Raw genomic sequence first — 25,909 nt, forward strand, 5'->3', positions numbered from 1 at the left:
CATTTGGTATATTTTATTTATTCAATTCCATACAGGCACTTACATACAAAAGGAATGGAGATTTTCCCATATATGGTCATAATCGATTAAAAGACTACACTTAACTAAGGAGTGATTGCAGTGCCACAAGCATGCAGTGTAGTAGTGCTCATCTTGATTTGACAGACAAAAATGAACAAAACAAAGAAGTGACAGCTGAGGTTACCATACTGTATGCCCCAGCAACAGACAGTTTGCTGGCTTCATTATTTATTACTGTCAATAAAATCCATCTGATTTTTTGAAGTTGACAGAAATATTCATTTCATAAAGCTCTTAATGGATATTTTCTATTTCATAGTGTTTCACTGATTTCTTCCAATACCTTATGTAACAGCAAAAGATCAAATACAGATTACTTTCTATTATAAGAACAATTTAAAAACTAATACAATGTATAACATGGTATCAAATTTAAGGAAAACACCCACAAACATTTCATAAGTTAGGAGATGATATAAATCTTTTCAAGCAGTAAATTATGAATATGGCACCCAGGGAAAACAAACAATATGCCACTTGTCATGTAGTGTTTCTATGAGCAGGTCCAAAGGCCTATATCATAACTCTCAAGTCATAAATTACCCCACCAACATGCATTGGAACATACTTTGAAATGTGTATAAACCAATTTCCTTTACCTGTTTTTGATCTTCTTGCATAACCAAGTGCAATTATTTTTAATAGGAAAAGAGGCGCAAGAGAGGGGTAAATGTGCAGTATAAAAGAAATGGCAGCTCCTGAATGTTCCAGTGTTTGTATAGCTTCTTTGTGTTTTGTTTTTTTTTGTTTGTTTATTTATTTATATTTTTTTTTACAAGAACAGTCCACAGATGCTAGAAGAATGTTTGGTGTAGTGGATGCAGCAGAATCAGATGGAAGTAAGACGGTGAGACTTTGCAGGACATGGTCATTTTTTGGCCTCTATCTGTTTTAATATATTTGGTTGGTTTCCCCTGTCCACTCTTCCAATTTGCTGCTCTGCAGAGACTCCACCCCACCTCCCTCATCCTGGTTCTTCACATTTCTGGCTGCTCAGCAGAAAGCATCGCCCGAGGCTCAGGAGACTCATAGCGCTGGTGGTGAAAATTGCGTTTCCTCAGTTTCTCTGGGGCCTTTCTCCACAAAACAACCTCCTTCAGGCAGCAAGGAAAAGAAATTTGAACAGACCAATCAGAAATGCATGTCTTCCTTGCATACATTCTTTTAATCAATTTCTTGTCTCACAAATTTCAAATGCAACTCATAAACAATATCATCCATCCTTCCAAGCTGCCACATTGTATTCATGAGTGAATTTCAATGCTCTGGGCCTTGCAGGTCAGCAATACAGAGAGTTAGTTACCTTCAAGTTAGTGCAGTTAGTGAGTTTTTTCAATTTGTAAATATTTCTCACAGTACCGCATGTCTGTGGACTGACTATTGTGTGCTTTTGATGTCCTCTGAGTGGTGCTTTATTCAACCAAGGGTAGAATAGCTGAGGAGTTGTGCTTTTGTGTAGCTACCTGTTGCTTGAAATATCTCCTATCTTCCTCATCCACTAACACCAAGTTGAGGAAGTACCGCACAGAGAATTTCTTGTTGACATCTCTCATGGTAGCAGTGAGGTCATAGCCAGCCAGGAACAGTCGAATAGGAATGGATTCCCCTAAATGAGCAACGAAGAGAATAAGAGTGAGCTAAAGGAGGGTAAAGGTACCAAAGTTCATTCACAGGATATAGTAGGGTTGGACAAGAGCATGTTATTCAGATTTGGCTAAAGGTAGCATTACCACCAATTTATCAACAATCACCCTCTTCTACCCACCTTTAACTGGAGCTCCATCCATGATTTCATACTTTGCAATGGTCTCAGTTTCTGTAGTTGTACTAGGTCCTGAATGAAAAATAAACATTCCCTATTTCTGTTTTCTCCAGCACAACTTATATTTAAACCTCTAATTTCAAAGCGAAACCTATGACAATGCTAAATGAGTTTACAATTAGTATATTCAAATAGGTGCAATTTACAACAAAAGAAGTTCTTACAATTAGTATTTGTAGTAGAACTTTCTCAGATTAGCCAATTGAAAATACACTAGTAACAGGGCAGCAGAGGATACATTTAAATAGATATTAACATGAAACAGCTAGACAACAAAGCATCTTTGTAGAAAGTTCAAACAGACCATATCATTGTCTGTCAGACATCTGAACATTACCTTTCACCACAAATGACAAGCAGTAGCAGAAACCAAGGTTTGTTGCACAAGGTGTTGCACTAGGTTTCTATGGAAAGCAAACTTTCGCAAGGCAAAGTCAACCAAACAGTCTTAATACTTGACGGGTTTCCAAAAAGCATAATGCTCTGTGTACCAAAAAGCCATGAATCCCATGGTGAACTGTCATCTGTAAGTTGGTCTCAATGTCAGATGTCTCACCTATTCCAGTCACCTCTTTCTTGATCAACTGTAGCTCCATATGTTGGATTTTAATTCTTACCAAGAGGAAGTAGATTTTGCCCACAATTACATCTTTCAAGTGGTATCTGAGAAGACAAATAATTGCTTTACTTAACAAACCTGTTCTTTGGGTATTGATGATCATACTTTACATAAATTATTCAAGATCTTTTCCACATGTTGCTCTTTTAAAATTGCTTTATCAAGCATAAAAATAACATTTATGAAACTAACATTTACTTCTATGGATTGACAATTAACCTGATTAACAGGAACTGTAGTCTAAATATTATCAATCTGAACAGAGCATACGCTGTCCAGTCTAAATAGATCATACTGCACTATAGTGCATCAGATGTGTTGGCCACAAGATATAAATGGTCTGTCCTTTTACCAGATAATTGCTTAAGTCATAATGGTCCACCTAGGCTAAGCCTATGGAACCACAGTCAAAGGTGATTTAACAGAATTCGCCTTAACCTGTCCCCCACAAAACTGTTTTACTTAGCTGTGTAAATGTATATAAGGATCCTTGTCTTTCCGATTGCTATTTTTTCAATAAATTAGCTCATTTCAAACCAAGCGTATTCAAGCTAGTTGACTCTAATTCTGGAAACTGCCATTTTCAGAAATTTTACATCTAGCCCACCGGTCTTCGTAGCTGATTACTGATGCTGTGTTTACTTTGAATGCTGAGTTGTGACTAATTACCTGTAACATTGTACATATTGCTCTCAGGGGGTCTCAGGCCTGGGAACAATGTAAAGCTGCTTTGTGACAACTTGTGTTGTAAAAAGCGCTATACAAATAAAACTGAATTGAATTGAACTAAACTGAATATTAGGTAGCAACCTCATTTTAGCAATATTTCTCAGGACCGTTAACTACTGTACCATAAATTACATTAGCAAGCCAAATCATTTTATCTAGCTAGCAATGCACTGGCTAACATTAACTAGCTATTCTTTGTACAAGGTTCTTCTAGGAGTTACACAACTGGAATAACATCTACCATTCAACTTCTATTAAAAGTCAGGTGTAACAAGCACCACTCCCTTCAATGGCTGGGGATAAAACTCATTTTAGTGAATGAACACCAGTCTCTAGCAGTAGCCAGGTATCCCCTTTTACGCTAATGTTGATATTAACTGAAACTTTTGACAGCTGTTCCATTAGATATTAACATTACTGAATCTTACATCTGCATTTGCATTAAATTAGATTAGATTTCCTTTATTGTCATTTTATCATGCACTTACGTACAATCAAGAATGAAATACCGTTTCTTCTATGCCAACAGTACATAAGTTAAGAAACAGAATTACAAGAGAATTAAAACAACATATCTATATATAAAACACGCAGTACACATACACAATGTAGCTCAATGCACATGGTGTACCAAGAAAAGCAGAAAATTAGCATTATATCTGACAATAAAGGAGTGTACTGTAAATTGTCTTTATAAACATTTGGAGGGGCATGTACTCTCAATAAATTATCTTTTAAGTCTATACAAAGAAGTGCCAGGTGCAGCATGAAAAAGATTGCACTAGTGGAGAGAAGTGTCTGTTTCTGTGTCTATGAAGCTGTTTAGAAGCCTTGTGGTCCTGGTGTGGATACTTCTGTAACTCTTCCCCGATGGCAGGAGGGAAAACAGGCTGTGGGAGGGGTGGTCGTTGTCCATGATGATGCTGGAGGCTCTGCGGGTGCAGCGCTGGTTGAAGATCTCCAGCAGGGATGGGAGAGGGGCACCAATGATCTTTCCCGCTGTTCTCACTATCCTGTTCAGCTGTTTCTGTTCGGATGTTGTGCAGTTTCCGAACACTTTCAGCGGTGCCCCTGTAGAAGGTGGCGAGGGTTGGAATGGGCAGGCTGGCCTGCTTGAGCCTCTGGAGGGGATGGAGCTGCTGTTGGGCCTTCTTGACGATGGCCATGGTGTTAGTGGTCGAGGACAGATTGTCCGCCAGGTGCACTCCTAGGAACTTGATGCTACTGACTATCTCCACAACTGCGCCATTTATGGTCAGCAGGGGGTGGTGCACTGTGCGGGTCTTCCTGAAGTTGATGACCATTTCCTTGGTCTTTTCAACATTCAGGGAGAGATTGTGTCTGTTGCACCATGCTGTCAGCTGCTCCACCTCCATCCTGTATGCTGACTCATCACCTTTGCTGATGAGACTCACAATTGTAGTATCATCAGCGAACTTGATGATGTGGTTGTTGCTGAATCGGGCAGTACAGACGTGGGTCAGCAGGGTGAACAGCAGGGGGCTCAGGACGCAGCCCTGGGGTGAGTCTGTGCTCACTGAGATGGTGCTTGATGTGTGGCTGCCAACTCTGACTGCCTTTGTGTCAGGAAGTCCAAGATCCAATTACAGGTCTCAGTACCCACCACCAGCAACCTCAGCTTTTCCACCATTTGCTGTTGTATGATGGTGTTGAAGGCTGAGCTGAAGTCGATGAGTCTCGCGTAGGCATCCCAGTTTTCCACATGGGACAGGGTCAGGTGGAGGGTGGTGGATATTGCATCATCTGTGGACCAGTTGGTTCTATAAGCAAACTGTAGGGGGTCCAGATTTGTGGGGAGGCGGGCCTTAATGTGTTGAAAGACCAGTCGCTCAAAACACTTCATCGCTATCGGAGTGAGAGCCACAGGACAGAAGCGGTTCATGCAGACTGGGTTGGGTTTCTTGGGCACAGGTATGACAGTTGCGCTCTTGAGGCAGGTAGGCACTAGGGGTGTGCGATACTGCAAATTTTTTACCGATACGATACCAAGTAAATACAGGGCCAGTATTGCAGATACCGATACTTTGTACTTAAACACGCAGTTTATGTGCTTTCATGTAGGGGCAAGCAGTGTGTCATCACATGTTAAATCTGAATACATTTATTGACCACTAAATGTGTTTGTGATTTTTGCTTTCCACTGTTAACTAATTATGTGCAAACCCAGAACAGATTTTAAGCAAAGTTAGACAAATAAAAAATATATTTTTATTAACATAAAATCTGCACAAAATAAAAATCAATATTGAAAATATTGGTTTTTGTTCAGAAATAACTATATAATAAAACAATTTTTCCCTTTATTTACACTTCTCTGACTTTTTTCAGAACAAAGTGTGCAAAACTATTACTAGGGAACAAATGTTTAAAAAAGTCAAATTCTTCCTTCCCAGTTAGAGGTTTTGTTTAAAAACAAAAATATAATAACATTGCACTTCTTCTCTGGCTTTTTTCAAAAAATAAACAAAGTTATTAAAGTTACAAAGTTACAAAATTATTACTGGAGAACATGTTGTAAAACTTAAATTCCTCTTTTTCAATTAGCCCTTGTATTCAAAATAAAAATTTCTTCTCTAGTTTTTATAAACAAAGTGCACACAAATGTTTGAGAAAAATAAAGTAAATAAGGTGCAAATATATCTATATGTAAATATATCTCTATATATAAATATATCTAAATGTAGTCTAAATACATCCCAGTGCCCCTTTGACAGTTAACACTAAAGGATTATTATATTCTGCCATTTTCATATTTCAGGTTTAAAATATTTTTTACTTCCAATGAAATAATTCATTTAGATAACACATTGTAATGAGCTGTGTTGTTTGAATGTCTTAACCCTCCTGTTATGTTTGGGGTCAATTTGACCCCATTCAATGTTTAACGTCTCTTACAGTGTTTTCTTATCGGAATTTGCCAATTTTCTATCTGACCTGGTTGTCAATATAGAAAAAGCTGTAATAGTAGGCGACTTTAATGTCCATATGGATAATGAACATGACCCGTTCAGAACAGCATTTTTGTCCATCATCGAATCCATTGGACTCTATCAAGCTGTGGACAAACCCAGACATTACCGCAACCATACTCTTGATTTGGTCCTCACATATGGAGCAGACATTAACCAGGTGGAAATTATGCCACACAATCCTGTGTTATCCGACCACTATCTCATCTCTTTCAATTTACCACTAACGTGCCTCACATACTCGGAGCCTAGATTTTCTTCCAGGCGCACGTTTTGCTCTCTTACAGCAAATGCCTTTATCGACGAGCTCCCTACATCATACTACCTGCACAACGAAATCTCCTCTAGCTTATGTTCAAACCCTAGCTCAACTGAAATTAATCTACTCGCGGACAGAATCGACTCTACTTTGCGTAAAACTCTAGATGCTGTTGCTCCCCTCAAAAGGAAGAAAATCACAGACAAGAAGCTAGCACCTTGGTATAACGACCATACTCGTGCTCTCAAACAAGCCACACGAAAACTCGAAAGAAAATGGCGCTCCACCAAATTACAGGTTTTTCTCCTGGCGCGGAAGGAAAGTCTCCTAAATTACAAGCATGCCCTCACAGCTACCAGATCCAAATATTTCTCTACTCTTATTGAGAGAAACAAGGACAATCCTAGGTACCTGTTTAGCACTATCGCCAGATTAACCAAGAGTCCTGCATCAGTTAACCCTACCATACCAGCAATTTATAGTAGCAATGACTTCATGAACTTCTTTGATAGTAAAATCTTAAAGATAAGAGACACAATACAAAAATTCTCATCAACTTCTGGTTCCTGCCTGGCCAGTCCCGTTCCAGATTATGTAGGCATGTCTATTAGGCCCGCCTCGCGCTTTGACTCTTTTATACCCATTGAATTTGGCGACTTTTCTTCTCTTCTCAATTCATCTAATAACTCTACCAGCCAACTTGACCCCATACCAACTGGCTTCCTAAAACAGCTATTGCCTGCAATTGGCACACCACTATTAAATCTTATCAATGCCTCTCTTATGTCTGGACACATACCTCAGCCCTTCAAAGTAGCAGTTATCAAGCCTATTCTGAAAAAGCCTAATCTTGATCCCAATGACCTGTCAAACTATAGGCCCATCTCGAACCTTCCATTCCTCTCAGAAATTCTGGAAAAAGCAGTATCAAAGCAACTCTGTGCCTTTTTACACTCTAACAACATTTTGGAAGTTTTCCAGTCCGGATTTAGACCTCACCACAGTACGGAAACCGCTCTCCTGAAAGTGCTCAACGACCTTCTACTCTCCTGTGACAATGGCTGTATCTCTCTTCTTGTGCTACTAGACCTAAGTGCAGCCTTTGATACCATCGATCATTGTACCCTCCTTGACCGCCTCGAAAACCTGGTTGGCATAAGTGGACAGGCCCTATCTTGGTTTAGGTCTTATCTATCAGAACGACCTCTGCTTGGACCTCTGCTCTTCTCGTTATACATGTTGCCTCTTGGCGATATCATCCGTAAACATGACATTAATTTCCACTGTTACGCGGATGACACTCAGTTATACATATTAGTCAAACCCGATGTCCCTCTGAATATTTCAAACATGGAGGCCTGCCTAACAGATGTAAAGAATTGGATGGCCCGAAACTTTCTCCTCCTTAACCCAGACAAAACCGAAATATTGGTCATAGCCCAAAATTCAATCAGGAGCAAACTCACTCATTTTAGACTGGACCTTGATGGTGTCTCCCTTGCCCCGAGTGCAGCCATCAAAGACCTTGGTGTTGTTATTGATCCCGAGCTCTCCTTTGAAACTCACATAACTAACACCTCTAGGACTGCCTTCTTCCATCTGAGAAATATTGCTAAAATCAGGAAAATTGTATCAATTAACGACACTGAAAAACTAATCCATGCCTTTGTAACATCCAGATTAGACTACTGTAATGGCCTCTTGTCAGGATGTGCAAACGTCTCATTAAAACCCCTTCAGCTGGTGCAAAATGCAGCTGCTCGAATCTTAACTAAAACTAAATGCTTTGAGCACATCACCCCAGTTCTGGCCTCTCTCCATTGGCTACCTATTAAATACCGGATCATTTTTAAAATACTCTTACTCACATTTAAGGCTTTAAATGGGCTTGCTCCCCCCTATCTTAAGGACCTTCTTCATCCATATCTTCTGCAGAGAGCCCTTCGCTCCCAAAATGCCGGGCTTCTCACCATTCCAAGAGTGGGCAAAACTACTGTAGGCGGTAGAGCCTTTTCCTATCAAGCCCCTCTCCTGTGGAACAGTTTACCCTCTGAGATTCGGGGAACAGACTCTCTCTCCACCTTTAAGTCTAGGCTCAAAACATATCTATATAGTAAATCCTTCAGCTGAGGGACATGGCCTGGTGCTGGCGTGGATCATAGAGTCTCTGGTGGACTAAGTGGTCATTGCTTTCATGGACCCTGTGCCGTGATCTGGTGTTGACTGTCTTAGGGTCGCCCTCATGACTATGCCGGTCCCTTGCCTCCCGTCCCCTAGGTATGCTGCCATAATGTTAGCCTGCCGGGGTCTTTCCTTGTTGCACACCTTTTTCTCTGCCCCTCCTCTCCTGCCTCTCTGTTCTACATCTCTGCCATTCTTATCATCCACTAACCACTGTTTTCTGTTTGCTTCCTATTCCCTGCTCCGGGCTCCTGTCCGGAGCTGTAGCCCAAGCGTCTCATCCCGTGTTACAGTCCTGCTACCTTGCTGCCCTGCCCATCAAAGCCAACTGCATTCCAAGACCCGGACATCCTAGGAGACATTCTTATAATTACTCTACTGTTAACTACTATTGTCTATCAATCGTAAATGTCTTAAAGTACATTGTATAACTTGTCTTTAACTCTATCTGCCCAGTGCTGGCCAGAAGCAGATGGGCCCCCCCATGAGCCCGGTTCTGCTCAAGGTTTCTTCCTGATAGGGAGTTTTTCCTTGCCACTGTTGCCTTAGGCTTGCTCTCAGGGGGTCTCAGGCCTGGGAACAATGTAAAGCTGCTTTGTGACAACTTGTGTTGTAAAAAGCGCTATACAAATAAAAATGAATTGAATTGAATTAAATAAATGCTCAACATCATTTTTTTTGCTTCATATTTAATGACTTTTCCTAATTTAATAGGGACAACTGGGTAAACACAAAATTAACATGATGATATGTTTTTAATGCCCTGTACTCATGTTGTACGCATTGGTGTTGTTTGGGGTCAATTTGACCCCAGGCTGTTTTAGCTGTATACAACATATAAGAAATATCAACATTTTACACACATTTGTTTTGCTTGTTTTGGATGATATTGAGGACACTGCAACATGCAATTTTATAATATAATTTTATAACGTAATATAAGACTTCCCTCTGTTTTAGGGCCATAACCTATCATAATAATGCCTGTAGCAGTGCGAGAACCACGGACAGTTCACATGACATGGGGGAGGGGAAAACATCATTTCCATGAGAACTTTGATATTTCCCGTGCTGTGAGGGAGAGGAACTATTGTTCCCACACCTGTGTCTGCGCATGACAGTAGGGGAGGAGCAAACATATAAAAGCTTGCACAGCATCCTTCAAAACCATTCCTCTTGGTGCTCTGTGTGCTCTCTCTTTATGCTCTCTCTCTCTATTGAAAATGAACTCTAAGCAAAAGTTTTCTGCCAATGAGGTTTTGTCACAGCTGTTTGCCAGTGAGAGTGACATAGAAGAGACTGTATATGACACAGAGGATAACGTTGAGGAGGACGCTGATTGTGAGGCATCCTCCTCTGATGAGAATGAGACTCTAAGTGTTGACCCTCCTGTTTCTCAACCACCAGAAGGCATGTTACCTTCAAAAAACGGAAAGTTATTATGGTCCCTTTCCCCACTTGAATGTCAGGGTAGACTTAGTGCTGCTAATGTTATCAGGATGGTTTCAGGCCCCACCAGATACGCTGTCAGCCATGCCCAAGACATAAAATCAGCTTTTGAGCTCTTGATAATCAATTGAAAAGAATATACTGGAGATGAGGAAACTTGGAGGGGAGGCGTGTGTATGGGGGCAGTTGGAAACACTTGGATGTGACCCGCTTGCAAGCCTATATTGGGTTGCTCATTTTGGCAGGAGTTTACAAGTCAAAAGGCGAAGCAACAGCAAGCCTTTGGAATGCTGACACTGGAAGGGCAATATCTCCAGCAACTATGTCTCTACAGAAATTTCATCTTTTCTCCTGTGTCATACGCTTTGATGATAGAGAAACAAGGCAGGGCCGAAGAGAGCGTGACAAACTCGCAGCAATACGGGATGTATGGGACAAGTGGGTTCAGCGATTACCTTTTCTTTACATTCCAGGCCCCCACATGACTGTGGATGAATGTCTGAGTGCATTTCGTAATAACAAAAAAACTGTACTGTAATATAAAGGCCTTAACATACCAAAAAGATCTTTCTCTTTGATTTTAGGTTAATCAGTGAGATTTTATGGTGATTGTAATGTTTTTCCATAGTCGCATAATAGGTATTCTATATGTATAGGGGTGGGGAGTGGGGGGTTATTTAAAGCCTATTTACATAGTCAACAAAGAAACATAAAGTACCTGACACATAAATTTGGGTAGCAGTTTTAATTTCCACCATTTTCTGGAGGTTTAAATTGCTGGGGTCAAATTGACCCCAAACATAACGGATGTTAGTAAATTTGAACATAACAGGAGGGTTAATATTGTCTATATTTAATCAGTCTGCTAAAGTAACAACTATGATGACTAGCATGACTTTGAAAATTAACATTAACTAAAACTGAAGATCCAATATGACTAAAATAGTAGTTTCACTGCTGTGTAGGAGCTACCTGGATATTCTTTGACTCGCAGAAAAGATTCTGTCAGCGACTTTTGTCTCTGTGCTGGCAGCAGTCTGCCTGGGGGTTTTCTCTCCTCCTCTCGTCTTTTTTGTTGCAACTCGGCGTTCTCTTTTTCGTGATTTTTTATATGTTTGTATAAATTGGTGGTGTTGCCACAGTAACGAACAGCTCTCTTACACACATCGCATTTTGCAATATTTTCATTTTCGCTTGTAAAATAACTCCAAACAGCGCTCGTCTTTCTCCCTGCCATGCTCTCGCTCAGTGCAACTAACTGTTTGGTAGGCGCTGCTGAGTCAAGTAACAGCAAAACAGTAGAGCAGGGAGGGGAAGTGGAGCAGAGTTAGCAAGCGAGACGTGGGAGCTGTGCTTTACACACACGTGTCTACCTTTTGATGAAATGGGAGTAACGTACTGAACGTAGAAGAGAAACTGGAACAAAAGAATCGATCTCATCATGCTAGTGATAGCGTAGTATCTACGCTAGTAGATAGTGATACCAACGTTGGTATTGATATTATCGATATTTGGATCGATCCGCCCACCCCTAGTAGGCACTGCTGTTTGGCTGAGAGAGATGTTAAGATGTCTGTGAAGACATCCTTCAGCTGTTCTGCATAGTCCTTGAGAACGCATCCAGGTATGTTATCTGGACCAGCAGCCTTTCAGGGATTAACATTAGAGAAGGCTCTCTTCACCCTGGCTGAAGACAGTTGTAATACCTGTTCCCTGGGTGCTGGTGTCAATTTCTGTGCTGTGGTGTTATTAGAGGCCTCGAAACATGTGTAAAAATGATTGAGTCTGTCTGGAAGGGAGGGGTCACCATAACATGTCTGAGGGGCGGGCTTGTAGTCTGTTATGGTCTGGAAGCCTTGCCACAAGCAGCATGTGTCCTTATTGTCTGTAAAGTGACTGCTGAGATTCTGTCCATATTTCCTCTTTGCCTCTCTAGTACCCCGGGAGAGATTATTTTTGGCCAGTCTGCATTCTGCAGTGTCTCCGGATCTGAAAGCAACATTTTGGATCTTCAACAGCGAGTGGACTTCCCCCAGTCAACCAGGGTTTCTGGCGCGCATCTTGATGGTTTTCACAGCAGTCACATCCTTGATACACTTGTTATTGTAACCATTGACAGACTCTGTGTATTCCTTCAAGTCAATGCTGTAGTCGTACGAGGCAGCCTCTTTGAACACGTCCTGCTGCGTAGTTTCAAAACAGTCCCTTAGGAGGGGGGGGTGGCACTCTGTGGCTACACTCTGACCTCCCTAAGAACCGGTTTTGCCAGTTTCACCCGTGGTTTGTATGCAGCCGTTAACATAACAGTTAGGTGGCCAGAACTGCGTATGTGGGGGAGGGATGTTGCTTTGTAGGAGCTCTTTATATTAGTGTAAATTAAATCCAGTGCGTTATTTTCCCTTGTTGCAAAATTCACGTGCTGGTAGAACATTGGTAAGACAGACCTGAGACTTGCCTGGCTAAAATCTCCAACAATGATGAAGAATGCGTCGGAGTGGGCCGTCTGTTGCTCACTGATTGCATTGTAGAGTTCGCACATAGCCTCCTTCATATCGGCGCTCAGGGGTATGTAGCCTGCCGTTATAACAATCGCTGTCAATTCCCGTGGCAAGTAGTAGGGTAGGCATTTCACAGTCATGAACTCAACATGTGGGGAACAGAGCTGGGAAGCTACTGTATCTGAGTGTCCTGGCACCACGATTTGTTTACATACACAGCAAGACCGCCTCCCCATAGCTTACCAGCGAGACTACTCTCTCCGCTCTGGGTAGTGTTAGCCCGTCCAGCTGGTTCGCGGTATCCATGTTTCCGTTCAGCCACATCTCGGTATACACATAAACACACCAATCTCTCACATTACACAGTGAAGCTCTCGAAAGTCTGATGTGGTCCATTTTATTGTCCAATGAGCGAACATTGGCTAGCATTACTGTTGGAACTGCCATCTTGTTCAGGTTAGCTGCTAGCCTAGCCTGCACTCCTCCGCGCTTGCCCCACTTCTCTGTCCTGTCACACCGATTTTGATGTTTCCTTACCGGCGGAGTTCCTTGCAAGACCGTGGTGTCCTTGGGGCCTGTCGGGCGTAGCAGACTAAGTTCGCTGAGTACACTCTGCTCTCCCAGCCATCGTTTCTCATAGCAATGGTTCTTGTTCCCGATGTCCAGTATGAATTGACGGTCATATACATATTTCCCATGCATATGGGGATTAATTCCACATGAAAACAAAGACAAAGACGTTGGCGTAGATGTAGACACAGCCGAGTAAAACAAAGGCACTGCTGTTTCAGTTTAGAAGAGGCCGCCGCAAGCGTCGGTCGCGCCGCCATTTCGCCACACCTTTAGGTGAGGGGGCAAGGGATATATGGCTTTCTCAAAATTACAACATGGTATCAGACTCAAGACTATCAAAAGAAGAGGAAAATAAACCCACTTAGTGCCAGAGCTGACTTCTGTCACCCAAAACATGAATATTCTAGAGTGCCAAGAGCAACAAAAGTCAACAAACGTGTGTATGGTGAAACCTTCATTTCTGTGCCATAAAAATTTTGAAAAAAATGTGTCAACACTGTATGGGTGTGACTTGCATAATTTGCATACATGCAAACAATGTATAATATTACAAGGTTGCTAGTGTCTTTTGACAACAGAGAAAATGGCAAGCACCGAGAGTGACAGAGGCATTTTTTTTTTCGCAAGTGGGATAGCAGCAAAAAGGAGGAATTTTATAGATTTGATGATCAAGAGTTGGAGGGGGTTGTAGAGATAATTGTGAGTGAGGATAAAGAGGAAGCAAGAGAGAGAGAAGAAAAGGTGTGAGGAATGAGGAGAGGAGGAGACCAGTAGACAGGGAAACGGGCTAGCTGGAGGACATGGGAGAAGATTGCGAGTCTTTGCTAATAGCCCTCAGCCTGCACATCAGCGTGTTTGGTGTTGTTAAGATCCTACTGATTACTATTTATCCATGTTGCACCACACATCATTAACCTGATGGTCAGTAAAGGTAATTGCAACATGTAGACTATAAGACCACTGCTGCAGCTAGCACCACTTGCCCATCTTAGCCTGTAGAAACCAAACAACTTTCTGGTTATTCAGAGCACCCTGAGGCTCATGAAGAAGCCAAAACTCTGTCTGTTGTACCTCTGACAACCACTGGTTATATTCATTATTCATTTTGACAAATTTATAGAAACAAGCAGTAGTTATATTTATTGTACAAATGAATGTAACATTATACTGCCAACTCTGACAAAGCGTCTTAAACTCACTTGATTTGTAGGCTGAATGTCATTTAATCAAATCTTCACAACCTCAAGTTACCATCAGAGTTTGCCATCATATGAGAATGATATCTTGTAAAAGTGTTAGTTGTTAGCTTTGGAAATGTATACATCTGGTGAAGGCCTAGGTGGTATAGAATTCATATCATGGTATAATGTGAATTTGGGATGGAAAGTGTAACATTAGATACACTATATGGACAAAAGTATTTGGCCACACCTGTTTTTCAGGGTTTGGGCTAGGCTTCCAACTTTGTGGCAACAGTTTGGGGAACATTCCAACATGACTGTGCCCCAGTGCACAAAGCAAGGACTATAAAGACATGGTTTGATGAGTTCGGTGTGGAAGAACTTGACTGGCCCACACAGAGCCCTGACCTCAACCCCATCGAGCACCTTTGGGATGAACTGGAATGGAGATGGAGAGCCAGGCCTTCTCGTCCAACATCAGTGCCTGACCTCATAAATGCTCTACAGAATGAATGGGCACAAATTGCCACAGAAACACTCCAAAATCTTGTGGAAAGCCTTCCAAAAAGAGTGGAAGCTGTTATAGCCACAAAAGGGGGACCAACTCCATATTAAAGTATATGTATTTGAATACAATGTCCCTGTTGGTTTAATGATCAGGCGTCCGAACACTTTTGTCTATATAGTGTATCATGGTATGGTGGGTTTGCTTCTTCAACTAAACAAATAATTTAATTATATAACAAATGCAAACACTTTTACAAATAGCAGTACCACTTGCAGAGGGTCATATTGTGTCTGGGGCTTGCATTCTAATTTCGTCATAATTCCACACATACTTTCTTTTGGGGTGAAAAGAGGTTGCCTTTTCAGCAATTTTAGTTTCTTTGAGTACAGGATCTGTCAAACTGTTAACTTTTGGGCACATTGTAATAGGAGTTCCATGCTGAAAATGTGCCCTTACCCATTTACAACAAAATTGTTTACTAACTTTGACTGTAGACCTTCTGTAAACTACAGTAATCTAACAGCTTTTGCTCCTAATCTTTTATAATTCTTTTATAGTGAACCATTATTCAAGTAGAAGAGCAGTTCAGACCCCTTTTGTATGTCACAAATCACAATAATGCTGGAAAAAATTATTGCTGCAGACAATTACACCTCAGTTATAGTCAATGGCCATAATTTTTAATCTGCAGGAAAGGTAGCATTCTACTTACTTGGACTTGTTGTATTCAAATTCTATGTGCAAGCAGTCCTCGATGCCCACTTCCATTTTGATAGAGTTGTTAACATCGGGGTATGTCGCCAGTTGATGGACTATGAGGTCATACTCTTTCACCAGGTCCGACAGTCTTCTCACTATCGTTACTTTCAGGAAATATCTGTTGAGAAGGAAAGAGGCTCATAGTTTCAAGGAGAGGTGAGTTAGTTTAGGAGACAAGTTGCATGCTCATTTCTAACAGAAAGCTTATTTTTCTATTTCTCAACATATACTGTATATGCATATGCACACAATCACATTTTTCAATTTCTGGCTCTCACATCCAACTTATTCTTTTAATGAACACTCTTAGAACATTCTAATTTTAGGGGTGTGCGGTGTCATGAGCACACCTCAGTCGAACGTTGGCTCCAATGTAGGACTCATAGGGCTTCTCCACCTGCATGAACTCGAAGTCATAGCTGCGGTTCTGTGTCAACTCCCCCGGTAGGGCCAGCTCCTTCACAAGGTTCACAAACTCATGCGTGTTGCTCTTGTCACTGAACAACTCTGCATGGAGACAGGGACACAAGAGGGGAAAACGTCACAAATCACAACACATGCTGTTGATCAAAGTAATTCAGTGCCAGATAAAGACGTTACTTAAGATTGCTTCAAAATACGTTTAAATAGCCACCTAAAACATGGAGTAAGGGGGGCAACTGAAGGTAGGGAAAAACTGTATTTTGCCCCCTTACATTTTCTAAAGTGACTCAGATATTTTTATTCTAATACATTAATCTGAAAAATTACATGTAATCTGTAAACAAAACATTCAGATCCATCTCTTTTATATATAGCAATCAATGGTATGATCCATGGGTGTGTAGTGGAAAGAATGGAATTCACTAGCTACTGAACTGTTGTCAGTGGCAACATTGTTCATAAGGAGTCACGGCACGTACAAAGAAGGAAAGAGGTAAAAAAAAAAAAAGAAAGAAGAAGAGGTAATGAACTTGATGACTAGTTAATCAAATCCACTTTGACTTTCAACCTGATCAATAATGAGCAGAGAAGAATACCAAATTTAAAAAATATTAAGACAAAAAACATACTACGACGCCATAGGTTACATCCTCACCGTGAGTATATTTGTCATATTCAACTATGGTCAGGTTTTTTGCCAGACACAAAAGACCTCCAAAATACATCAACCAAAAGTTACTCATAAGGCTCATCTAAGTTTTACAGAGCATGTCATTCATAGAATTATGAATGTCAAACCATGCAGTGCAGATAAAGTATATCCTTGATCAGTTAAATAGAGACTCACCAATTTGACCCACAAATTCAATCCGGATCCCCTGGTGTTCTAGTCTTTTCCCTGTCTGCTTCACTGCGAGGTTTACCTATAGTACAAAAGCATTACAAACAATAAAAAAGTTTACAATTAGTAAGGGTCAATTTAAATTCTAGGCCCTTTCAGGTCTCTATTACAAATGCTAAAACATTCATGAATGGATATTCATTGTTCAGCCTTTACTCTGGGGACTACTGTAGGTCTCAGACATAAATTTTAGGCTACATGGAAACTGCAATTGTTTCCATTTTTCACATTTCAAATCCAAAAAGCCAAATGATTGTTCTCAAATGAGACTGCATGGCATTTGTATATCAACAAAGCTGAAAAGGGTCACAATGATCATGTGTGAAAAATATCCCATCAATAATGAGATGCGCAAGTGTGTGTACTATACTTGGTTGTTTGTAGGTTCATACCATTGTCAGTCTGCCATGTTCCCATAATGGTTTCAGTAACTGCATTCTGAAACATGACATTTTCATAAAATCACACAATGCTACCTACAGTGTAGATTAATATGATTATATGCATATTTAAGTCTTCAAATGGTCTTTCCGATATTATGGTAATTATCTGAATACCAACAATGTACATAGTAATATAGACTACTAAATATATAATAATTCTAAGTAACACTACCCCTGCTAAAACCACTACTACTACTTTGATTTTTGCTTTTCTTCCAATGATAATAATTCTGATATAAATTGTACATACTAAAATACTGGATACCATGTACTGCAAAATACAGAATGTCCATTTTATGTTTTCCCAACTACTCTCAAAATGCTTCAAATAATTTTTTGCTATTTCCTTGGTTTCTTGATAATTCCCACTTGGGGTCAGGACTTTTCTTTCCTTCGACTCATCACAACAACCACTGTGGAGCAGTACAATGCAGCTTAATAAGTTCTGACTGAACACCACTAAACAAGTCATTTGTGACACAAAATTAGGACAGCTGAAACATGAAAAATGTGTGATGCCCATTTTGCCCCACAAAATAAAATAAAATGATTTTATTCAAAAAATGGTCGTAAAAGCAAGCAATTTAGCAGTTCTCCTCTTCCTCTTCAGTTATGTTGTTTTCAATCTCTCTAATACTTTCAATCAGATAAAATGTATCTGTAATACATTTTAATCCAAAAAAGACAGCATGCAGCACTTTTGTGTATTTCCTACTTATATGTTGTAATGTTAAGCAGAGAACATATGCATTGTCAATGATAATGTGTTTTGTATTTCATCTTCCAACAGAGTAAGACGATCAAAAATATCACTCATCACGTTTGGTTGTCAAATGTACATCTATAGCCAAGATCATCGTTTCATGAATTTATGTGTAAATGCACACAATTAGTAATCATTTAATGAGCAATTGAGATGATTTAGTACTGCAATGGGAAAATGCTTGACAGGCGTCTTCCTGCAGAAACTACATTGTAAGGTGGGAATGGGAGACGCCTGACAACATACGGACTGTGGTACACTAAAATAAGGGACTGTTGCTCAAGTAAGCATTCTTGGGCCATAAAAGACAAGGAATGTGTCCCCGCTCCTCCACACCAAGGATCTGTACGACAGGATGGGTCACCAGGGGGTAGGGAGAGTCAGAGGGCACGGGATCTTGATGATCCCAAATCCCTCAGGGACACTTCCTCCTGACCAGTGGTGAAATCCCAACCTGTAACTATCAACTATTATTTCTGTATATTCTGTTTGGTTCAAGGTACACATGTCTTGTTTGGTCTCATTTTGATCCATACAATGCGAGTAGCATTGGGGTAAGGGGTGATAGTTCTATAACAGTAGAGGGTCTCCTAACCCTTAGTCTAAAAATCCGCTCAGCAAGATGAAAGAATGAACACCAATGCACAGGCCCCAAATAACGGGACAAGAATAAACACCGGCACCAATCAATAGCCAGATAAGGACAAAACCTATTGGGGCTCGGTCCATGACCCCACCTCATGTGCTGACCAACTCCTTATGGTTTGGGTATATAAAGGGAAAGATTTCTGCACTCAGGGAGCCCGTCAGAACGGCCTCCTGCGCATTAAGCGTATAGCCATGTGACTCCGTATAAGGAGCCCGTCAGAACGGCCTCCTGCGCATTAAGCGTATAGCCATGTGACTCCGTATAAGGAGCCCGTCAGAACGGCCTCCTGCACATTAAGTGTATAGCCATGTGACTCCGTATAGGGAGCACCGTTAGCACAGACTCCTGCGCATCAAGCGTATAGCCACGTGACTCCGCATTGGTAAGCTATGTATATTTGCCATCATTTGCACTCTGCCATACTGTTTACTGTAATGCGGGAACTTCTACCTGATTGGAATACTTTTAATAAGGACAATTTGGATTAATAAAAATATTAGCCTTAACCTTTGTTTGTGATTTCTCATTTGGCCATTTCTAACAACGCACATAACAGGATTCGAGGTTTTTCCGTATGTTCTTGCCGTACCGCTCGAAACCCACTGATACTTATGCTCATAGTCAGTCTTAAGTATTGCACTATTCTGATGAGTCTGCAGTCCCTAGGTGGGCCGCCTAACATATATTCTATGACTCAGAGTATAATACGGCAGGGAGTTATATTAAATGTGCGATGTCTGGTACGATATCCTACATCGTGGACTATGTAGCCTGATCACCTACAAGCCAAAGCGAACTAAGAATTCCTGGGATGCTAAGTAGAATTGGGAATTAGGGAACTAAAATGCGGGTTGGCATAAAATGGAATCAGATTTGAGATATTTGATAGGCAGATTTTAACATCACTACTTCCAAAGACGCAAACGCACGCATCTGCCTTCAACAGCCACCACTTCCCTCATTGGTTGTGACTGGCTGTCCTACAACATCACTGACTTGCTTAATGGAGAGATAAATTACTGGAACCTAAAACCCTGTCACCAAAAGGCAGGGTCATACTTATGGCACCTAGATTCTTGCTGGAAGTTCACACTTTTTTTACAATCACATACCTCCCAAAACCCAGATGTTTTTATAATACCTGGACCTTTCTAAGATATTCATACATTTTTACATTTGCTTACCAACAACTCACTTCTCATAACTTCACATCAATTAGTGTTTCACTTAATTTGACTAAGCTTTGCTTAGTTTTGATGAGGTCCACTGCAGTTTTAAAGCAACTGCAGCTACTGGGCATGTTAGTTTAAATGCTTTCCCCTTTCAAGTGGGAGACAAGCAAGACAATGCACTTGTGTCATACACTGTCACACATACCAAATACTTTTGCCTATGAAGTAAAGTGGTTGCTCACTGTAGAATAGGCACTGCTCCACTGACCCCAAGGAACTCACAAGTGCCTGATGAATCAATGAATCACAGCCAGTCCTGGTCTGCAAAAGTCGAGACAATTGCTAATATCAGATGTTTTTTGGTGGGCAACCCAACCCCCCCCCCACTCACTCTCTCTCTCACACACACACACACACACACACACACACACACACACACACACACACACACACACACACACACATACACACACACACAAAACCCCTGATGGATCAGCCCCCTAAAATGAACGGACTGCATCTAGAAGGTAAATCTTTATGCACAACTGAAGAACAGCAAATGTAGAAAAGAAATCTTTAATCAAATGACTGCAGTGATTTTTGCTGCATTCTTATTCTGAGGTGCTAGCCTTGTTCTAAGATCTGTTTGCATTTCACTGTTGAAAGGAAGGAAGTTCTGATAATGGGGGCAGGAAAGTAACGCCTTTAGTTATGCAGGAAATGGAAACAATCATGAACACACATTTAACCATACTGCACATACAACATTCTGCTCACTCTTCAACTGTTCAAGACATCAAGTTCTCTATACTAACCTAATGATTGATCACTTCACTAGACCGTTTCAAGGTATACCATGTTCTCTGCTATTTGATCTGAACAGTATAACCTTCACAAATCATAACTGACATACATTAGCATGAACTGTAAGTAATCACACAATGGAGTAGGGTTTGATTTGAAATTGAATGTGCTCATAATATTATTAAATTAACCCACACAAATGATTTTTTTAAATATCCCTAGTAACAGCTTGGTACAGGATAAGCATGTATAGCTTTCCAAATCGGTCATTAAGACTGGCTTTGATTTGATTGGCTTTGGATGTCACCTTGAATGTCCACACATACATTATAACAACAAAATTCATACTACAAATGATTTTTAATATGTAATTTTAAGTAGTCATTTTGCACCTACCCAGCCATCCTTTATGATCCTTTAAAATGTAATAATCTAATGATACAGTTATAATCCTGGTGTGTCCTGACACATCAACAGCATTAAGTGTGTTGAGAATTACAGCACATTAAATTTTGAGTTTTGAAGAGTATTAAAAAGACCCAAAGAGCACCTCAACACAAGATGCAGTATTTCTCACATAGCTACCTTGGCAAATTGATGATAAACATCTGCTGGAAAAGAAAATATTTCAAAGAAGACACTCACTTCTAAACACAATTCTATTGCTTATATTTCCCAGGTCATTGGTCATACCAAAATACTGGGGTTGCTCTGGAAGTCAAATACATTTTTCAAATTGCAGTGATAACAAGCTTCAAATGCATAACTGACAATCAACTGGGGAGCAAGTTGACCTCAACTACCCTTATTCTGTCAAGATTATACCAACATTCCTTTCTTCCTCTATTATTTTTGAAACCTTTATTATTGTTCATTGTTTGATATTACAGTTACAAATTACAACACATAAGCCAGTATCAGTAGCCTGTAATGCCGCAGATAGATGTGGAAGCTGGTGGCTGGATAGCAACTCACCAGCCAGCCATAATGTGTGCAACTTAGCCTAACGGATTTTTTTCTCTGAGTAAATCTGAGATCACTTAAGTTAATTACATTAGTCAACAAGGTTAGTTGTTGAATTAATAATTTTTTACGACATTTTCCAGCTAGCTGGAAAAAGTTTTATGACTTTTGTCTGTATGTACGGATTTCTTAGTATTGGAGAGTTTTCTTCCCCAAAAGACAAAAAAACTTTTAAATTCCAATTCACAAGAGATTAATGTCTCCTAATTAGGGGGACTGATGCTGGGGTTCTGAATATGGACTGTATGTAGCATCATTGTGTTAATGTCCTATAATCCTGAACAGTTTTGTTATTTTTTATTTACGCCTTTATCTACGAAAGAGAATGTTCAGATTTTGTCATTAATAAATACAGATAATTAGATAAATGATGTGCCAAAATATTACAGTTACAGCTTTAAAAGCAAGACAGTATACAAAAAAGGGGAATGGAATTTTTTGTCTGACTGTCTTGGGCAACTTCTGATTTCCTGAAAAGCAATCCAAATACAGATACAAATACAGATACATTTGTAGATACAGTAGATATATTTACAGACAGTGACTTCTCTGCACATCTCTAGAAAGGACCATAGTTTTATGTTGAGATGCAGAGATTCTGAACAGACCACAAAAAATGACCCACCTTGCCTGAAACTGTCTCACCGTCATAGAACAGGAAGTGCTTTTCCACTTTCCCATCTTCTGTCTTGAACTCTGCCGTCTTCCTGGTATCCGCATCATTCAGGAGGACATCAATGTCACACACAGGACCAAATAATCCCCCAAGAAAGCTCTGAAAAACAGCAGCAACTTGCAGCAACTAACATCAGTAAAAAGGCAAGGCAAAATCCTCTGGCCTCAGACATATCCCTAGAAAGTCTTCTAATAGACATTGTAGATCTCGTTTCCACAGTGAGCATTCATTACAGGCACAATAGGGTGTCATCAGAATTATTAATGTCTTTAATGTGTAGCATTTTTTTTCTTCTTTTTCTTTTTATATGATTACCTTTGGGTAAAGTAAAATATTTGATGTTGCCCAAACAAGTAGTGACACTAATGTAGCTAAGTTTGCTTAGTGACAAACTATGTATGATTAAATATGGTAGTCTGGATAGACATCTGTGTTGCTATAGTCCATGAACACGATGTAGTATCTGGACAGCTATATGCATCAGACGAACAATTAGCGGAAGGGCTGCCCTTCTATTCCACCATTTAGAATATCCCACCTGCATCACACGTTGATCATAATCATTGATAAAATACAATGCATGTGTTTTATTAAAGGAACAACGATACATCTTTTCAGCAACTGATAATCAAGACAATTATCCACTGAAACTAACAACCAGAACAGATTGTGCATGTAAGCAGTGAAGAGCGTACAGGGAAAGCTGTGCTGCACTTTAAATTTACGTGAATACGTCAGTGTAATTATTGGTGTCTACTATTAACCCTTCCAGCCAAATGAAAGAACGGAGCTGAACTGATGCTCGTAAGCAACGGCTGAAGCAGCTGGTTTAATCTCTGAATTTCTGCAGACACTCGCTAGCTCACAACAGAGGCTGTATTAGCTTGCTAGCCAACTAGCCCACCTGCTTGCCCCCAATCTCATAACGTTTAAAGTAGTGCTATAAGTTGCTAATAAAGAGTTACCCTTTGATTCACATCCTGTTGAGAGCTGTCATTTAGCTATCGCTGGTGGTGATGTCAATTAAATTATACAGAGAAATGCTAGGCATGTCATCTGCATAAGTGTGTCTTAAGTAGCTTCGCATAAACCAAAACACCGATCTTGTGGTAGTGCTGTCTGCGCTGTAAAAAGGTACGTGGGCCTCAAAAGTCCGTCCCTCCCACTATAAATAATCACGCTCAGGCCCCAGGACTTCTCAGGGCCTCCTGAAATCTCCACTTAATGAACATGCTGAAAATCACAACAAGACTCGAAGTGGTGGAAAATACTGAAAAAACAAAACCCGTGATAACATTTCACGAATAGCATTCCTATGGCTATACCGTTAGCACTATGATGCACAAGGCTGCCCTTTTCTGTTTTCGGATAAACACTTACCATTTCGGCGGGTTCACACAGGCTATATCGATGTAACTCAAATCCTTCTGACAAATCCTCCCGAAACTCTTCTTTGGTCATGTGACAGCGGAGCAGGAACTCCGAGTCCTAAGTCATATGACTCCGCTCGGCTAATTTGAAAGGACAGTGCTGGGTGTTGTGGCAGTGGTTGGAACAGGTCGGTAAGTACGCATCACAGAAAATGTCGTTACACAACTCAGGATCTGTATTTTGCTTTCCATGTTCATGGGGTTCTGTTGTACAGGTTTCCAGGGGTGGGCTTATCGAGAAGTATCGCGGGACCTTAATTTACCTTATAGGCGCCAAACCAAATCCAAAACTGTATAAGCAGATTTTCTGGGTTCAGCCTCTGTTGAATCAGAAGTACTGTGCGTTTGTCTTGCCACTATATCTTGATTCAAGTTCGACATTTTTTCCCCTTACAAATGGGAAAGTAGGCTCCTCTGTTATTTGTATAATTGAAAAATATTTTGTAAAACAGCATGTTGATCATGAAGAAAATAGACTGCCTAATACAACTTATCTATTTATTTTCTTTTTTATATGTAATGTTACTTTAGATAACAAGATTTTTTATTACGCTATCTGTCTATTTGCATTTCCTAAATAATATTAACGTAATATTAAACGTGGTTAACTCATTTTTTTGTTGGTTTTTAGTGCGAGTTATAGACAGAAGGGAAGCCATCAAGCTTTATCTTTTGCTCCAAATGCTCCAGAGGAGAGACCGGTGAAGAATGTGGGTTCACCCAATAGACCAGAGAAGGAGGCAACTTGGAGCCACTGCGTCTTGATAAGGACAAACACCTGAAGTACACTATATGGACGCCTGACCATTACTTTGTTATGGCATTGTATTCAAATACATATACTTTAATATGGAGTTGGTCCCCCTTTTGCGGCTATAACAGCTTCCACTCTTCTTGGAAGGCTTTCCACAAGATTTTGGAGTGTTTCTGTGGCAATTTGTGCCCATTCATTCTGTAGAGCATTTATGAGGTCAGGCACTGATGTTGGACGAGAAGGCCTGGCTCTCCATCTCCGTTCCAGTTCATCCCAAAGGTGCTCGATGGGGTTGAGGTCAGGGCTCTGTGTGGGCCAGTCAAGTTCTTCCACACCGAACTCATCAAACCATGTCTTTATAGTCCTTGCTTTGTGCACTGGGGCACAGTCATGTTGGAATAGAAAAGGGCCTTCCCCAAACTGTTGCCACAAAGTTGGAAGCATAGCATTGTCCAAAATGTCTTGGTATGCTGAAGCATTAAGACTGTCCTTCACTGGAGATAGGGGGCCTAGCCCAAACCCTGAAAAACAGGTGTGGCCAAATACTTTTGTCCATATAGTGTATGTACATATACTGACCCCTCTGATGCAGGGTAACTTGGATAACTTTGAGCATCTGTGGCCACTCGGTCGGTCCAATTATAGGGTCTTGGAAGGTCAACTCACTGGGCATGTCTTCTCTCCAGGCCTATCGTTCACTTCATGGAGTACCTGCAGGTGTTTGCCATTACAGGTACCGCAGGGCCTTTTCAGGGTGCACTGTGCAGCCTGATGAGCAAGAGCACACTACTAGCACCTCTGGTTCCCCTTGATCCAGGCCACCTTCTCGTCCCTGGAGAACCGTTGGAAGGCGGCACACTGGCTGAGGAAGTGCTCGGCGTTGTCACAGTAGGGGTAGTATGCACTTCTCCTCCCCTGTGGTTTCCCAGCAGGTGGCACTGTGGGCTGTGACTTCTGGGCTGCATTGCTGGTGGCCTGGTTGGCTCCGTGCAGGACGCTGGCTCTCTGCCTGGTGGTCTTTGGTGCAGGCCGCTGCTCCTTCTGTCCAGAAGGGAGGCGCTCTCTCCTTGGCTGGCAGCGGGCCTCTAGCTGGAGCCAGGTTGCAATGTCCAGCAGGGTGTACATCATGGGCTCGGGCCTGAGTCTGCTGATGTACCCTTTGAACCTGCTGAACTGATCTGACAGGAGCTTCTCCAAGAGGCACTCAATGTGTGAACCGCAG

At 40.9% G+C, this 25,909-nt stretch overlaps 1 protein-coding gene across 1 annotated transcript; it reads right to left on the reverse strand.

Annotated features, from left to right (window-relative positions):
* Window positions 1-509: 509 nt before the first annotated feature.
* Window positions 510-24,134, reverse strand: LOC118776232 (vacuolar protein sorting-associated protein 26A-like). Its single transcript, XM_036526374.1, has 9 exons — window positions 23,884-24,134; window positions 22,453-22,602; window positions 16,920-16,995; window positions 16,000-16,156; window positions 15,603-15,767; window positions 2,460-2,566; window positions 1,847-1,915; window positions 1,545-1,687; window positions 510-1,175 (listed from the first exon to the last, which is right to left on the reverse strand). Exons 1-9 carry the CDS (start codon window positions 23,962-23,964, stop codon window positions 1,059-1,061), a joined length of 1,065 nt encoding a protein of 354 aa, XP_036382267.1. The 5' UTR covers window positions 23,965-24,134; the 3' UTR covers window positions 510-1,058.
* Window positions 24,135-25,909: the final 1,775 nt, after the last annotated feature.

The sequence above is a fragment of the Megalops cyprinoides genome, chromosome 1, assembly GCF_013368585.1.
Source record: "Megalops cyprinoides isolate fMegCyp1 chromosome 1, fMegCyp1.pri, whole genome shotgun sequence".
In the NCBI taxonomy this organism is placed as follows: domain Eukaryota; kingdom Metazoa; phylum Chordata; class Actinopteri; order Elopiformes; family Megalopidae; genus Megalops; species Megalops cyprinoides.